We start from the raw sequence: 13,214 nt of genomic DNA, 5'->3' as shown, positions 1-13,214 counted from the left end.
TATTGGCCTGTTATATCCTATTTGTTGCATAACAACGGTCCAAGTCCAACTACCAATGAGAGTTTTGCTTGACAACGGTAAAATATGCCCAAACGGCCGCGGAAGAATATTTCAATTTCAGGTGATTAAGTCGATAAAAATCAATAAATATTAAAGTAACCATATATGTGACGGGTGCTGGAGAAAAGGTCCGCAAGTCGCAAATCTTGAAATCGCGCTAGGAGGCAAAAAAGGTTTTTTAAATTTAAAGTGTTGAAGAAGTCACTCAATAGGATAAACAACATTTTTAGGGTCACTAAATACTTATAATTTGTCAGCAAATTCGGCTTGTTTTAGTGATTCTTACAGCCGGGTTTTGGAGGCATGATGGGGGTGCAGTTTAATTAGCATGTTTGATTTTGTTGGCTATTGTCACTTTGTTTCGGTCAAGCCACCGCCCATAAATAAAGCCCTGTGGTAGTAGCCTATGTTTGTTTACTGTGTGAGGTTGCTACAGTGGCGGACACTCAATCAGTAGGTGAGAGTATAAGCTTTCTAACGATGTATAACATGTCTAATTTTGCTTTTGGAGTAGCGTTTTATAGGTTAGCGTAACCGAACATTTTCTTACCATGGCATTCGCTCTAAGGTAGCATTAAAAGTCGTTGCACCTAACGAAAGGTTGTCAACGATTTTTCGTAATTCCTTGAAAAATACCATTATTATTGAGGACTTCTGGGCATAGCTAAGCCATATGTTTGCTGATAGATCTATCTGACATCGTTTTCTAGAGCAAAACAGAAGCGGATAGAACTGTCATTGATTCACTGTCTCTGTTTCCATCTACTGAACATAGATAAGATTTCATCATTGCTATGTAAGTATTACTGCTCAAAATATTTCGGTTATATGCGTTATTTTAGAAATTGAGTGTCTTTAAATAGTTTAGTGGTATTATGTAATGTGGATATTTCACACTGTAATGTAAGCCTTAGTTAGTAGTGTAATAGTTTTTGTGACGCATACAACAGTGATGAGGAGAGTGTTGAAACATTGCCAAAACGTGGTGGACGGCTGAAAATAGTTTTCATAACGTCCCATTCCCATACAAGAAAACATAGGAGTGTACAGAGTATAGAAATACATACAAGAGTTAATTATTACACATTTAGGTACTGTGCAGCATTGTGTGACTATATTTTTGCATTATGTTTAAATTATATCTGTTTCATCTTAAACCTTCATAAAGGGCTCATATGCTTTACAATGGACAAAATGCATTTGTGGCACTTTATTTCTTACAAAATTATGAATATAAAGTAATCTAAGCTAGTATTATAAATGGTACAAATGTATTGCTTCATTTAAGACATTTTTCTAGTCTCTGTGGTGTTCACATCTGGAGTTATAAAGCTTTAAATAGGGAAACCCCTAAATGGGCAAGGATTGACAGGTACTCTAGTGGTTTGGGTGGAGTTAACTAGCTATTGTTCCCACCCATTATTTCCCTGTGAGAAGTGTGAAAAGTTCAAGATCTTTCAAGGGGATTTTCTCTGCTACTTGATTTTAGGAGTACCAACATTCAAATAAGCATATCTTCTTCAACTATTTTCAGATTTCAATGTATGACACATCATTTGAAAGCTTATAATCTGCACTTTCATAATCTGTAAAAAACTGAAAAATGACCTTGCCCTACTTGAGGACCAAAACACCAGCACCTGTCACATATAGTCATTGTTGGTAACCCATTGGTAACGTGGCTTATGTCATGGGTGGGGGGTGTAGTTGCTGATGAGACTACAGGGAGGGGGTGCTTGTTAAATGAACAACCAAAGTTAACTCATACTTTGGTTGCAGTAGCACTGAATGTCTGAGTTCAGCAATCTTGGCCCGCCGGTGTATGGACCACTAGGGCCTTTGCGCTTAGAGGTTAAGTAATAGTCAACTTTTTGTGTTAATGTAGTTAGAAATTGAAAAGTTTGTGTTTCTAGTTTGGTTTGTTATTCAATAAATGTCCATATATTAAATGAATGCTTCTCTACCTAAAGTAAAATAAATTTAAAAAAATAAAATAAAAAACTACAGGTGGCCTAATATTTTGGCCTGTGTTGTATATAGGTATGGAAAAAGGAAAAAGCCTTGTGCACTGCATGGTGTCATAAGGTGCTGGTTTGGCAAGATACAAATCAAACAACATGAAAATCTGCAATAGCTGGTATTTCTTGAATAAAGTCTACAACATAATGCCACTAGGATGGATGATGATGCCCTGGTGATCTGATGTTCCAGTGATTCTGAGATCAACCAAGAAAAGATGTGTATATGTATTTATGGCTATTTCTTTTTTCCCTTTGTCTTTTGAGTGGGCTGTTCAAGAAATATCAGCTATTGCTGGCCTTCAATTTGTTTGTGAGTTTAAATTATATATGTATATATTTTATGTAATTCTGTATTGATATTTTGATATGATAGAAAAACAATAGCGTTAACATCCAGAGGCAGCAAATGCTTTCAGCGGCCTGATATAAGACAGCCCTCTGTGATGCTGAGTATAATGTGCTACTGGTATGTGCGCCACTAAACATGCAGGAAATGCTGGCTATGGGTACTGCAGAAAGATGAGCTGTTTGTTACAGCATGAGGTCTTTGTCAGAAATGTACCCCCTCGATCTTCGTAGGACCTGAAGATGGAGGAAAGGTGCAGAGGTGGAGGGTGGAGAGTGTGCTTGGAGACCAGGTGGTGTGTAGAACTTTTGACAGCAAAACTTCTGCCGAGCGTCATGAGCCCCACAGCGGTGAGTGGGAACAATTCCTTCTATATTTCTGGTTTTATGTCCTCTGTTTTGGATCAGGTTGCATATGTGAATGTGAAATGAATGGCGTATGTGGTTGTACTGTTACCAGTTTTTTTTTTTTTTTGTCCCCTCTTGTAGATTATTTGTCAATGATCCAGATAAGCAATGTGATGTCGCTGGTCACGTCTCAAGATGAAGTCCTGCCAGGTAAAGCAGCAGGGGAGGGTGGCTGTGGACAGCCGAGAGTGCTGGTGGCTAAAGCAACAAATTCTCAACCCACATTGGGATCTATGGGTTTGTGTCCTTGGTTGGAAAATCAAGCACAACTCTCATGGAATATATAGGGTGTTTATCTCCCATTTGTATCAGGTCACCATGCATAACAGTCTAATATTCCAATCACATTGATATTGGTGATTGGAAACTTGGTAGAATGTAGAATGTATTACTTTGTGATTAATTCCATCTACTAGTTATGTTACAATCACTTGGCAGAAACTTTTATCCAGAGTGGCGTTCAGTAGTTGAGAACATCAAACTAACAACCATTTGTGCAGTAACAAAATAAAGCAACACTTGTATCAGAGTTTGTAACCAGTCTAATGTGTTAAAGAGTAGCATAAACACTGCACTTGTGTTTTCCCTCCTCAGAGGAAGCGGCTACATCCGCAGGGAAAGGGAGGGAACCAGAGGGTGGAAGCCCCTCTACAGGATCGCAGGGGAAAGATTTGGCTCCCTGTAATGAGGCACGGAGAACCAGCAAATTGATTTGGAGGAACATTGATAAACTCACAGGTATGGGATGTTCCAAGATTTTTGAATATTAATTAAGAGTACTAGAACATTTATTCCCTGATGCTGAAATTGCCACAGTTTGACAGCTTTTTTCTTCAGTCAGTACTGCATTTGGGCCCACTGTTTTCAAGAAGAGAAATAATAATCTTGCCTTGTGTTGATATCCAGCAATCTGTCAATTTAGTCTCTGTTAATGTGCATATGGTGAGCACAGTGCTGACCTCCTTAAGTAATTCTAAAACCAAAGATGTATACAGTCTGGACACTATATTCCTAAAACAGTATAAAGACATTTTGACTACCCCAAATACAAATTTAATCAATCACTTTGGGCAGAGCAGTGTTTCCCAAACAGTGTGCACTGTGGTGTGTCTCCACTCAAGGCCAGGTATGCCGTGTGAAGAATCCTTTATAAAAAATTAGAATTCAAATTTGAAAAGTTCTAATTAATTAAAAACCCTTAAATGAACACATTCCATTCACAAAGGCTAAAATAAATGTCATTAAAATAGCTTAATTAAAACCCTGAAATGACATTTAGGCTTACTGTTGACATGTCATATAAATGTCAGTATATCGCTCGCTTTTGAGAGTGGCCACGAGATGTTGTAAATTTGGAAAGGGTGCCACAGAAGGAAAAAGGTTGGGAAACGCTGGGGTAGAGCACTTTTTCCAATGCCTCAATATTTAAAAGTTGGCCATTTTCCTATGCACTTAATGCAGTTTGGGTTTAGGGTGAACCACTCAACTGAATCAGCTAGTTGCTGTTTTGTCAAAATCAATGTGTATGCTAGATGAAGGTGGGAGGGTTTTGTTCTGTATTCCTAGATTTAAGAAAAGCTTTTAATACAATAAACCAATAAATGTCCACCTCTCTAGACTGTCAAATTGAAATTTACACTGTACATTGGTTTGAAGCACCCTTATCTAACAGGACACAGTGTGTAAGAATTAATGACAATTTTTTTTTGCTCCAGGAAAATGCACAGTGGGAGTACCACAGGGATCAATACTGGGTTCTCTCTTATTCAGTATACATGCACAGTTGAGCTCCATAATGTTTGGATTTGGCTCTGTACTCCACAATTATAGATTTTTAATCTAACAATTTACATGTGGTTAAAGTGCACATTCTTAGCTTTTATTTAAGGATAATTTATACACCATGTAGAAATTACAGCACTTTTTGGTAAATAGTCCTCTCCATTTCAGGGCATCAAAAAGGTTTTGTTCAAATGGCATCACAGGTGCTTTTGAATGAGAATGTGTGTTCAATTGGTTCCTTAGTTCAGGTATAACAGCTTTCAGTATCTAGTTTTCATTCCAACCTTTTGATTGCTTTTGGTGTTTGTCAACATGAAGACCAGAGTTGAGCCAATGAAAGTCAAGGAAACCAGTGTGGATGGCACCATCCACACTGGACTAAGAAAGACTGGGGAAATGCATCCTTTCGGACCTGCAAATCCTAGTTGCTGATTCATTGTAGTCAGGGCAACTGGTTTCTCTGTAGTTGCTATGACTTTTTCCTGTAGTTGTGCATTTTTGCAATGGTTTCTTTTGCTAGATGCCTCAAGATATTTGTCTTCTACCTCTGATGTTATCGTTCTTCTTCCTGGTCTTCTCCTGTAAACATTACTGTCTATCTGCTGGACCCTTCTAAGTGTGTACTGAACACTGCACCTGGAAAACTTCAGGCTCGTTCTCACTGGGAATAAACAAGTGAGATATGTGTACTTGGCTCCACACATCTAAGCCTAACTTATTTGCCATATTTCTTGCCTCTGCGCATCAAAGCTGCCAGCATTAGAATATGTATAATAATTTATATTTCTTACTGTCCTTTTGTAGATAAATATATTTTTACATTTTTATATTATATGGAAATCTATTTTTAGTTTGGATATTATGTCAACTCATTTTTGTACTGATTGTTGTGAATTGTGTTACGTCATGCCAAGCGACTGTAAATTGATGTTAGCTTTAGCTAGCTGGTGTAATACATAATATTTCACTTCGTGAAATTTGCGCAATAAAATGACATATGTCTCAATGAAATAAATAAAATATTAAAGCCGCAAGTGGCATTGGGAGGGGTCCAAGTGTTAGCACTATTGCGCCACCTAAATATTGATGACTTACGGCCAATTTTGTGCTAAAAGACGCTGTCGGATTACTTAGTTGCGTCACCATGGATGTGCCCTAGCCGCTTGCCGTAAAGGCCTTTACTATGTCATAACACTTAGATGGCATGTTGTAACACTTAGATGGCCCGGCATGTATGTACAGCTGCAGTGCTTCCGCGCCGCAACTAAAAAAGGCATCAGGCTAGTGTTGTCACAATACCAAAATTTTGACTTTGATACCGATACCAGGTTTAGTATCAGGATACTCAATACTGAAACGATACTTGAAACTTCAACGATACTGATTCGATACTCAGTACCTAACGATACTGAAATTACCTTAATAGATTAGAAATGTAATGTCCACAAGGGTTGACCTCATTTTCGAATTCACTGTTTATTAACAAACTGCTTTATTAACAACCTTTAAGTTGAAGCCTGTTCAACATATTAATAAGCATAGGCCTATAGTGTTACAACACTAAACAATAGAAAAATATATTAAATATATTTAAAAAATTAAACAATTGTAAACGAAATAATCTTTAAACAGGTCTTTCACTTTTAAAACTGCATATTTTAATAACAATACAGCATCTTCCTATAATAAAATATTTCCAAATTAGAACACCTATTGCTACTGAAGTGTACTGAGTCGAAGCTTGCGCTGTATCAACGAGGAGGAATGCACAAGCGCACGTCACCTGACTTGGCTACCTTAGTTGCTACTGCCATCTAGCGAAGATTCTGACAAATTACACCTTTCATCCTCTCAATCAGTAATGCAAAAGACACATTTCCCTGGCTTTTACATTTGACTTAAAAGTACCGAACGTCAGAAAATTCTAATACCGAACTGTTTTTTTTTACGTACCGAAAAGGTGCTGAAGTTTCGGTATACCGTGCAACACTACGTCAGACACATATTCCAATCCATTGCTCGGCTTAGCAGAGAATTCACATTTCAGAGCGCCTCAGAGACAGATAGAATAATAATACATATTTCAAATAATAAATACGACATTGAGAAAAAACGAAACAAAAAACGAAATATCAACTCGCCATACCTGCTACCTGCGTGCTGCCTGCAGAGTACCGTATTATTTATTCCGACATTGGCAGGCTACAGCATAAATTGCATCTTTTCTTTATATTCAATATTAGTAATTACAGCGAGAAACTGGAGCTGTAGACACAAGAAAGTTTCTTATATTATGGTAGCAATGGAACGAACCAAAATATTTTGAGCAGTAATACTTGTAATAATGTAATGTAATACTTACATAGCAATAATGAAATTGTATCTGTGTTCAGTAGATAGAGTCAGAGACAGTAATAATGATACAGTCCTATCCGCTTCTGTTTTGCTCTAGAAAACGATGTCAGATAGGTCTATCAGCAGACATATGGCTTAGCTATGCCCAGAAGTCCCCAATAATAATAGTATTTTCCAAGAAATTATGAAAAATCGTTGACAACGTTTTGTTAGGTGCAGCGTCTTTTACTGCTACCCCAGAGTGAATACGTAAGTGAATGCGATGATAAGAAATTCTTTGGTTACGCTGACCGATAAAATGCTATTCCAAAAGCAAAATCAGACATGTTATACATCGTTTAGAAAGCTTATACTCTCACCTATTGAATAAATGAATTGTCAGTCAAGCCAGGCTGTACTAAAAAGGGCGACAACGCCGTAAACAACAGGTGTGGTATTACGCACAGCTATTTTTGAAGTTACCCAGGCATCACAGATGCGCATGTATTTCACAATGGGATTGTTCAAGACAATGTATGACCACACTGTCTCAAAAGGGGCATCTCTACACGTAAAACCAACGGTAAGGTTGTATATTTATTCAATATTTAGTCCCAGATATTGACTGTAGAATGACATGGTATCATTTTTTAAAACGTTGTCTCGTTTAATTTGTTACTGAGTTTCACTGCCGTATTGGCATATCTTAGGGCTATTGTCTGGTTTATCTTGTTGCTATGTCGGAATACGATTTTTGAGTGGTGAAAGAATATTTTTATGAAATGCCCAGATAGATAATATTGTCCATTATGAAGTTCAGACCCTCCCCTCACTGATAAAAACGAGACCCGACGGTTTCGGATTACTTAGTTGCGTCGCCATGGATGTCGTCTAGCCGCTTGCCGTAAAGGAGTTCACTAGATGTCGTAACACTTTAGAGCTACAGCTCTTCCGCACCGCAACTAATAAAAAAGTCCAAATGGCGGGCAAACAATATGGCGGACATAAGTGGTCCCAATGGCAAAGTTGTAGAGCACGTTCACATGCATAGGTCAATTAAGTTTTGTGTTGATCTGACTTATGGTGTGGGAGTTATGGCCTTTTACGCATGACCCTTTGTTATAGCGCCACCATCTGGCCGGCATAGGTGATTTTTAGTTCCTGAGTAGTGGGGGGCCATAGGAACCCACCTGCCAAATTTGGTTGCTCTAGGACTTATGGTTGCTGAGCCTCAGACACTTTTAGCGGAGAAAAATAATAATAATAATAATAATAATATTAATAATTAAAGCCGCAAGCGGCGTTGGGAGGGGTCCAAGCATTGGCACTATCGCGCCCCCTATGGAGCAATTTTAGAATGGCTTTGTCCTCATGATCATATACCTTCACCCAAACATATCTACTGAATATCATGATGATTGTATAAAATATTGATGACTTATGGCCAATTTTGTGCTAAGAGACGCTAGCGGATGACTTAGCCGCTTCCCGTAAAGGCCTTTACTATGTTGTAACACTTAGATGGCATGTCGTAACAGTTAGATGGCCCGGTGTGTATGTACAGCTGCAGCGGTTCCATGCCGCAACTAAAAAAGGTGTCAAACTAGTGTTGTCACGATACCAAAATTTAGACTTTGATACCAATACCAGGTTTAGTATCACGATAATGGATACTGAAACGATACTGATTCAGTACTCTGTACCTAACGATACTGAAATTACCTTAATAGATCAGAAACGTAATGTCCACAAGGGATGACCTCATTTTCGAATTCACGGTTTATTAAAGACCAGGTTTATTAACAACCTTTAAGTTGAAGCCTGTTCAACATATCAATAAGCATAGGACTGTATTGTTACAACACTAAACCATAGAAAATTATATTAAATATATTGCAAAAATTAAACAATTGTAAAATAAATTACCTTTAAACAGGTATTTCACTTTAAAATAGATCTAAAAAGAGCATATTTCAATAACAAGACAGCATCTTCCTATAATAAAATATTTACAGATTAGAACTATTGCTACTGAAGTGAACTGAGTCTAAGCTTGCGCTGTATCAACCACAAAGAATGCACAAGCGCAGGTCACCTCACTTGTCAGCCTTAGTTGCTACTGCCATCTAGCGAAGATTCTGACAAATTACACTTTTCATCCTCTCAATCAGTAATGCGGGAGACACAGTTCCCTGGCTTTTACATTTGACACAAAACTACCGAATGTCGGAAAATTCTAATAGCGAACCGTTTATTTTTATTTTTCTTTTTTTAAGTACCGAAAAAGTGCTGAAGTTTCGGTATACCGTGCAACAGTACGTCAGACACATATTCCAATCCATTGCTCAGCTTAGCAGAGAATGCACATTTCAGAGCGCCTGAGAGACAGATAGAATGATAACACATAACTAGACAATTCCTGCAGAAATTGTGAAGTGTGGTTGCCGCCAATGCAAAGTTGACTTTGTGCTGAACAGAGTGAACAGTAGTAGGTAGTTGCTATGATGTTCTGGTGGTGACTATCGTGTTTAGGTGGTGTCTAGGGTGTTGCTAGGTGGTTGCTATAGAGTTTGAGGCGGTTGCTAGGGTGTTGCTAGGTGGTTCTATGGAGTTCTAGGCAGTTGCTATGGAATTCTAGGCGGGTGCTAGGGTGTTCTAGGTGGTTGCTAGGGTGTTGCTAGGTGGTTGCTATGGAGTTCTAGGTGGTTGCTAGGGTGTTGCTAGGTGGTTGCTATGGTGTTGCTAGGTGGTTGCTATGGAGTTACAGCTGGTTGCTAGGGTATTGCTAGGCATTTGCTATGGTATTCCAGGTGGTTGCTAGGGTATTCTAGGTGGTTGCTAGGGTGTTGCTAGGTGGATGCTATGGCGTTATAGCCGGTTGCTAGGGTGTTGCTAGGTGGTTGCTATGGTGTTGCTAGGTGGTTGCTATGGAGTTACAGCTGGTTGCTAGGGTATTGCTAGGCATTTGCTATGGTATTCCAGGTGGTTGCTAGGGTGTTGCTAGGTGGTTGTTAGGGTATTCTAGGTGGTTGCTAGGGTGTTGCTAGGTGGATGCTATGGAGCTCTAGGTGGTTACTATGGTGTTGCTAGGTGGTTGCTATGGAGTTCTAGGTGGTTGCTAGGGTGTTGCCAGGCATTTACTGTGGTGTCCCAGGTGGTTGCTAGTGTGTTGTTAGGTGGTTGCTAGGGTGTTGCTAGGGGGTTGCTAGGGTATTCTAAGTGGTTGCTAGGATGTTGCTAGGTGGTTGCTATGGAGTTATAGGCGGTTGCTAGGGTGTTTCTAGGCAGTTGTTATGGTGTTCCAGGTGGTTGCTAGGGTGTTGCTAGGTCACTGCTATGGAGTTATAGGCAGTTGCTAGGGTGTTGCTAGGCAGTTGTTATGGTGTTCCAGGTTGTTGCTAGGGTGTTGCTAGGTGGTTGCTATGTTGTTCCAGGTGGTTGCTAAAGTGTTGCAAGGTGGTTGCTAGGGTGTTGCTAGGTGGTTGCTATGTTGTTCCAGGTGGTTGCTAAAGTGTTGCAAGGTGGTTGCTATGGAGTTCTAGGTGGTTGCTATGGTGTTGCTAGGTGGTTGCTATGGAGTTATAGCCGGTTGCAAGGGTGTTGCTAGGCCTTTGCTATGGTGTTCCAGGTGGTTGCTATGGAATTCTAGACGGTTGCTAGGGTGTTCTAGGTGGTTGTTATGGTGTTGCTAGGTCGTTGCTATGGTGTTAGAGCCGGTTGCTAGGATGTTGCTAGGGGGTTGCTGTGGAGTTCTAGGTGGTCGCTAGGTCTTTACTGAGTCCAATGTCGTGACCCATAGTTCTCTATGACAAACGGTTCAAAAGTTATGGAATATCAAACATCGGCCAATCAGGAAGGGGGGCGAGGCTTATCTACACCAATGGACAAGGGACTCTTTACCATGGCCAATGAGGCATTGCACAATTTGTGGGCATTTTTTCCCTATAGAGATGAATGGCAGAATGTTCAAATCTAGAGAGACCAGAGTACTGCTGCTAGAAGACAGACCATTGTGACATCACAAGGGTGAGAAGACAGAGCATTGTGACATCACAAAGGTGAACATTCCGCCATTCATTCTCTATGGGAAAAATTGCCCACAAAAATTCAAATTTTTCAAAAACCGTCCACCCAAACTTTCCACAAAGTAATAGCGCTCTATTCCTGATCAGGCCGCTCGATTTGACATATTGCATGTGTATGTGGTGCGAAAACTCTGGGAGGAGTAGCGGTCCAAAAAATGGGTGGAAAGATAGAATAATAATAACTAGACAATTCCTGCAGAAATTGTGAAGTGTGGTTGCCGCCAATGCAAAGTCGACTTTCTGCTGAACAGAGTGAACAGTGGTAGGTAGTTGCTATGATGTTTGAGGCAGTTGCTAGGGTGTTGCTAGGTGGTTCTGTGGAGTTCTACGTGGTTTCATGGAATTTTAGGCGGTTGCTAGGGTGCTGCTAGGTGGTTGCTATGGAGATCCAGGTGGTTGCTAGGGCATTGCTAGGTGGTTGCTAGGGTATTCTAAGTGGTTGCTAGGATGTTGCTAGGTGGTTGCTATGGAGTTATAGGCGGTTGCTAGGGTGTTGCTAGGCAGTGGTTATGGTGTTCCAGGTGGTACCTAGGGTGTTGCTAGGTGGTTGCTAGGGTATTCTAGGTGGTTGCTAGGTGGATGCTATGGAGTTCTAGGTGGTTACTATGGTGTTGCTAGGTGGTTGCTATGGAGTTATAGCCAGTTGCTATGGCGTTGCTAGGCATTTGCTATGGAGTTAAAGGCGGTTGCTAGGGTGTTGCTAGGGTATTCTAGGTGGTTGCTAGGATGTTGCTAGGTGGTTGATATGGAGTTATAGACGGTAGCTAGGGTGTTGCTAGGCAGTTGTTATGGTGTTCCAGATTGTTGCTATGGTGTTCCAGGTGGTTGCTAGGGTGTTGCTAGGTGGTTGCTAGGATGTTGCTAGGTGGTTGCTATGGAGTTATAGGTGGTTGCTAGGGTATTCTAGGTGGTATCTAGGATGTTGCTAGGTGGTTGCTATGGAGTTATAGGCGGTTGCTAGGGTGTTGTTAGGCAGTTGTTATGGTTTTCCAGGTGGTTGCTATGGTATTGCTAGGTGGTTGCTATGGAGGTCTGGGTGGTTGCTAGGGTGTTGCCAGGCATTTGCTATGGTGTTCCAGGTGGTTGCTAGTGTGTTGTTAGGTGGTTGCTATGGAGTTCTCGGTGGTTGCTAGGGTGTTGCTAGGGTATGCTAAGTGGTTGCTAGGATGTTGCTAGGTGGTTGCTATGGAGTTATAGGCGGTTGCTAGGGTGTTGCTAGGCAGTTGTTATGGTGTTCCAGGTGGTTCATAGGGTGTTGCTAGGTCATTGCTATGGTGTTCCAGGTGGTTGCTAGGGTGTTGCAAGGCAGTTGTTATGGTGTTCCAGATTGTTGCTAGGGTGTTGTTAGGTGGTTGCTATGGTGTTCCAGGCGGTTGCTAGGGTGTTGCTAGGTGGTTGCTATGGTGTTCTAGGTGGTTGCTATGGTGTTGCTAGGTGGTTGCTATGGCGTTATAGTCGGTTGCTAGGGTGTTGCCAGGCATTTGCTATGGTGTTCTAGGTGGTTGCTATGGAGTTCTAGGCCGTTGCTAGGGTGTTATAGGTGGTTGCTAGGGTGTTGCTAGGGAGTTATAGGCGGTTGCTAGGGTGTTGCTAGGCAGTTGCTATGGTTTTCCAGTTGGTTGCTAGGGTGTTGCTAGGTGGTTGCTATGGAGTTCTAGGTGGTTGCTAGGGTGTTGCCAGTCATTTGCTATGGTGTTCCAGGTGGTTGCTAGTGTGTTGTTAGGTGGTTGCTATGGAGTTCTCGGTGGTTGCTAGGGTGTTGCTAGGGGGTTGCTAGGGTATTCTAAGTGGTTGCTAGGATGTTGCTAGGTGGTTGCTATGGAGTTATAGGCGGTTGCTAGGGTGTTGCTAGGCAGTTGTTATGGTGTTCCAGGTGGTTGCTTGGGTGTTGCTGGGTGGTTGCTATGGTGTTCCAGGTGGTTGCTAGGGTGTTGCTAGGTGGTTGCTATGGAGTTCTAGGTGGTTGCTAGGGTGTTGCTAGGGGGTTGCTAGGGTATTCTAAGTGGTTGCTAGGATGTTGCTTGGTGGTTGCTATGGAGTTATAGGTGGTTGTAGGGTTTTGCTAGGCATTTGCTATGGTGTTCCAGGTGGTTGCTATGGAGTTATAGGCGGTTGCTAGGGTGTTGCTAGGCAGTTGTTATGGTGTTCCAGGTGGTTGCTTGGGTGTTGCTAGGTGGTT

The 13,214-nt window shown here is 41.0% G+C and overlaps 1 protein-coding gene across 5 annotated transcripts in view; it reads left to right on the top strand.

The window, feature by feature from the left end:
- LOC118206294 overlaps positions 1–13,214 on the top strand; it is an 80,208-nt gene that overhangs the window by 25,887 nt on the left and 41,107 nt on the right. For all 5 annotated transcript variants that reach the window (XM_035378793.1, XM_035378794.1, XM_035378796.1 and 2 more), the window contains 3 exons: positions 2,661–2,777; positions 2,916–2,984; positions 3,429–3,572. In XM_035378793.1, coding sequence (XP_035234684.1) covers positions 2,661–2,777; positions 2,916–2,984; positions 3,429–3,572 — 330 coding nt within the window. The remainder of the gene's footprint in view (positions 1–2,660; positions 2,778–2,915; positions 2,985–3,428; positions 3,573–13,214) is intronic.

This window comes from Anguilla anguilla, chromosome 10 (assembly GCF_013347855.1).
Source record: "Anguilla anguilla isolate fAngAng1 chromosome 10, fAngAng1.pri, whole genome shotgun sequence".
NCBI lineage: Eukaryota > Metazoa > Chordata > Actinopteri > Anguilliformes > Anguillidae > Anguilla > Anguilla anguilla.
The sequence above is the reverse complement of the archived record's forward strand: the minus strand, read 5'-3'. Positions and strand labels throughout refer to the sequence as shown.